The following is a 3219-nucleotide window of genomic DNA, read 5'->3' as shown; positions in this document are numbered from 1 at the left end:
TTAGAAAAAATAGTTAACTCTAACAGGGGTTTTAAAAACCCAAAAAAAAAAAAAAAAAAAAAAAAAAAAAAAAAAGAAAATTTGCTAGAAAAATTTCCAACATAATCAGAGCAGTAATTAAGTCAAAACTGTATGCAAAATGTGTAAGTTTTGCATTTTATATAGAAACATCTTTGTGCATATTTTTTAGTCAAAACTCCTCAAGTGGAATAGCTTTAGCTTCACCCGGTTCAGATTTATTAAAAAGATTTTCTTCTTTAAAAAGAGNTTNGAAGTATTTATTCCATATTTTAATGTATTTCTAATATTGTATAAAAATCTGCAGAATGTGCCAACTTCTTTATCCAATTAATCGATTAATCGCTTAATAATAAACTAAACAACTACCAGTGACAACAGTTTTTTTTTTTTAAGTGGACTCACTTTTCATGAGAGTGTCTGAGAAGTCTTGCAGAGTGTTGTTGGGATGTCCCTTAGAGGGAGTCCCTGTCCTGGAGGGCGCCTGTCTGCTGGGGGTGTCCGCCCGAGACGGCTTGGCTTCCCCGCTCGACGAGTCCCTCCGGGTGGACAGCGGCGACGGGTTCCCGCGGCTGTTGTGGAGGGCAGGGTCGTTGAACGCATTCTGATCGAGCTCTGGCCCGTCCGGAGAGACGGGGACCGGCTCGGCCAGCGAGCTGTGTTTGACGGAGTTGAGGTTTTGCGCTCGGACCCGCGACCAGCTGGCCGAGCGGAAGTTCTCGGCCTCGAGCCAGAACCGAACGAGGTGGTCGGCGCCACGCTGCTCCATGCAGTGCAGGAAGTGGGGCATTGCCACATTGTCTCTGAGGACCTGGTCCACTGTCTTGGACATCCGAGAGCGCGTCTCCTGGGGCTGATAATTCACGCTGGAATGCCCTGGAACGGACAAGTGCACTTAGTTTAGGAACATCGCTAAAAATGCCGTCCTGTTCTGCATCAGTGAGCTGTTTAACAACAAAGTCAAGAAAGTCTTAAGAAGCTAATTAAAAGAATGCTGTGTTGTCAATGACATGTCAGGGAGCCTTTGACTCATTCAAGCTGTGAGGATAAAAACAATGGAAGTTGAAGCAGAGTGCAGCAAAGTGCTCTCATTTGCTAGCCATTTTTTAATCTTCTGACATTGATGGTATCAATGAAGAAGGAATAATAAAACAACAAAATATATTGTGAAAGACACATGATCAATACTGATTGAAAATGCTTCCAATTCGGTAACACTTTATTTGAAGGGGTGTGCATAAGACTGACATAACACCTGTTATAAACATGACTTAACACCTGTTATAGACATGACTTAACACCTGTTATAAACATGACTTACCTGTTATAAACATGGCATAACACCTGTTATAGACATGAAGGAGTCTTCATGAATGTTTATAACTGTTGTCATTAAGTGTCATTAAGGGTAACCATGCTACTCCCTGAGTCTCCTCTGTTCCTGTAATAAATCCTGAATGACCTGTGAAGGTGGGAATGCTAGAAATAATAATCTTGAATGCTCCTTTTAATATATTGTTCCATTAAAAGCTCTTAAAGGGAAGTCTGAATCCACTAAAATTGGTATCGTCTTAAAGATACTGACAAAACTCTGATTGGTGCGTTTACATTTCCATATCATGCTGCATCATTGACCCCAGCCTCTGAGGCCAGGGAATGCACACCAGTTTTTAAGTTGAATATTCAGAGGGCGGAGTTCACCAGTGGGCCAGTAGGTGGCCTTAGACTTTGCAATTTCACACCAAAAAAATAAATAAAAGTAAAAATAAAAAAATCTTCTCTCAACACTGTCAAGACAGTGGATAGAAATCACACAAAGTCAGTTTTAGAAGGGTCTGGTGACATGGGACTCCAAACACAGAAAATACAACCAAAAAGAAACTATTTTACTTTTCATCTGAAAAGGAGACGGTCAGAATGACTTTGACTAAATCCTATTAACTAATGCTACCCTCCCCCCTCTGTCTGTGCTGCCTTGAATCTTGAATCAAAGTCATCTTGGAGGACCGTCCCTCATGTCTGCTGCTTCTAAAAGCTGTTAAATTTTTTTTTTTACTGTTTTCTTCAAAATATTCTTCTGTTTCCAATCCCTACCTCTATAAAACAAAAAGCCCTTTAAGGTAGAAATCTAACATGCCATTTCTGGAACGCGGTTTTAATTAAAACAATAAGGCAAAGAAAACCACACAGTATTGTTTAGAATCCCGTCTCTCAAGTTTGAACTCTTACAACCGGCTGCAACCTCAGAACAAAATAGCCAAAGGAGTCACCTCCACCTTTCCTCGCATCCTTTCTTCCCTTTATTACAACCACAACCTAGTGACAACAGAGCGCACCAGGCTGCAGCACAGGTTCCTCCACCTTTGAGTCACCCAGACTAGCTAGTGCAGTTCCCTGTCTGCCGCTTCTGTCAGGCACACAGCCGCTTACTGCAACTGTCCCAGAAGGTGACATAGAGCCACCTAATTATAGTTCGTTTTTTTCCAAGAAGAAAAAGGTGGAGAAGTTGCTTCACCGAGCGTCAGGGCCGAGTTCACCTGACAGTTGTCAGAATGAGTGGGTGTGCTTCGACGTACGAGCGCCTCAGGCAGAATTACAGAGGAGTGGAGGCAGCTGAGCGACGCGGCGGGATGTTTAAGATGCTGCCGTCGTGACGAGAAACTTGCACAGGCAATCTGCAAGGACACCGCCTGAGAACTGCTTGCCTGCACGGAGATTAACTGGATTCCAGCTTGGGAAAGATTTTTGAAGGAATCTTTAAGATAATTACCCTCAGATTTTAGTGGCCGTTATTTGGCTAGACATGTGTCCTTGTTTGAAATCGCAGGCATCGTTCCTAAACATTTTCTGGATTCTTTTCAGAGCGTGTTTAAAGTTCAGACGTTTGGTTTCAGTTTCAGCTCAGTGGTGGTTGTCTTCAAGTGCTTTAGAAATAAAGTTGGCAGTGTGGAATGAAAACAAAGTAAGGCTAAATGGCAGTGGTGGGATGGATGCTGCAATGAACAAATGAATGGATAGACAAATGGACAAAAAGATGGATGGGTGAAGGAATGAAATAAAGGGATGATAGAAAGGGTGAACATACAAACTAAAAAATGGATGGACAGAAGGAAGGAAGGAAGGAAGGAAGGAAGGTAGGAAGGACGGAAGAGAGATAAGAAGGAACGACTGATGCTTTACATAATCGGTCAAATAATCGCA

At 42.2% G+C, this 3219-nt stretch overlaps 1 protein-coding gene across 1 annotated transcript in view; it reads right to left on the bottom strand.

Annotated features, from left to right (window-relative positions):
* Positions 1 to 3219, bottom strand: part of akap10 (A kinase (PRKA) anchor protein 10) — a 23362-nt gene that overhangs the window by 12711 nt on the left and 7432 nt on the right. The window contains exon 4 of the mRNA XM_015035608.1: positions 424 to 894. Coding sequence (XP_014891094.1) covers positions 424 to 894 — 471 coding nt within the window. The remainder of the gene's footprint in view (positions 1 to 423; positions 895 to 3219) is intronic.

This window comes from Poecilia latipinna, unplaced genomic scaffold (genome assembly GCF_001443285.1).
Source record: "Poecilia latipinna isolate Pla-1442-1.1 unplaced genomic scaffold, P_latipinna-1.0 Scaffold340, whole genome shotgun sequence".
NCBI lineage: Eukaryota > Metazoa > Chordata > Actinopteri > Cyprinodontiformes > Poeciliidae > Poecilia > Poecilia latipinna.
Note: the sequence above shows the minus strand (reverse complement) of the source record. Positions and strands in the feature narration are given on the sequence as shown.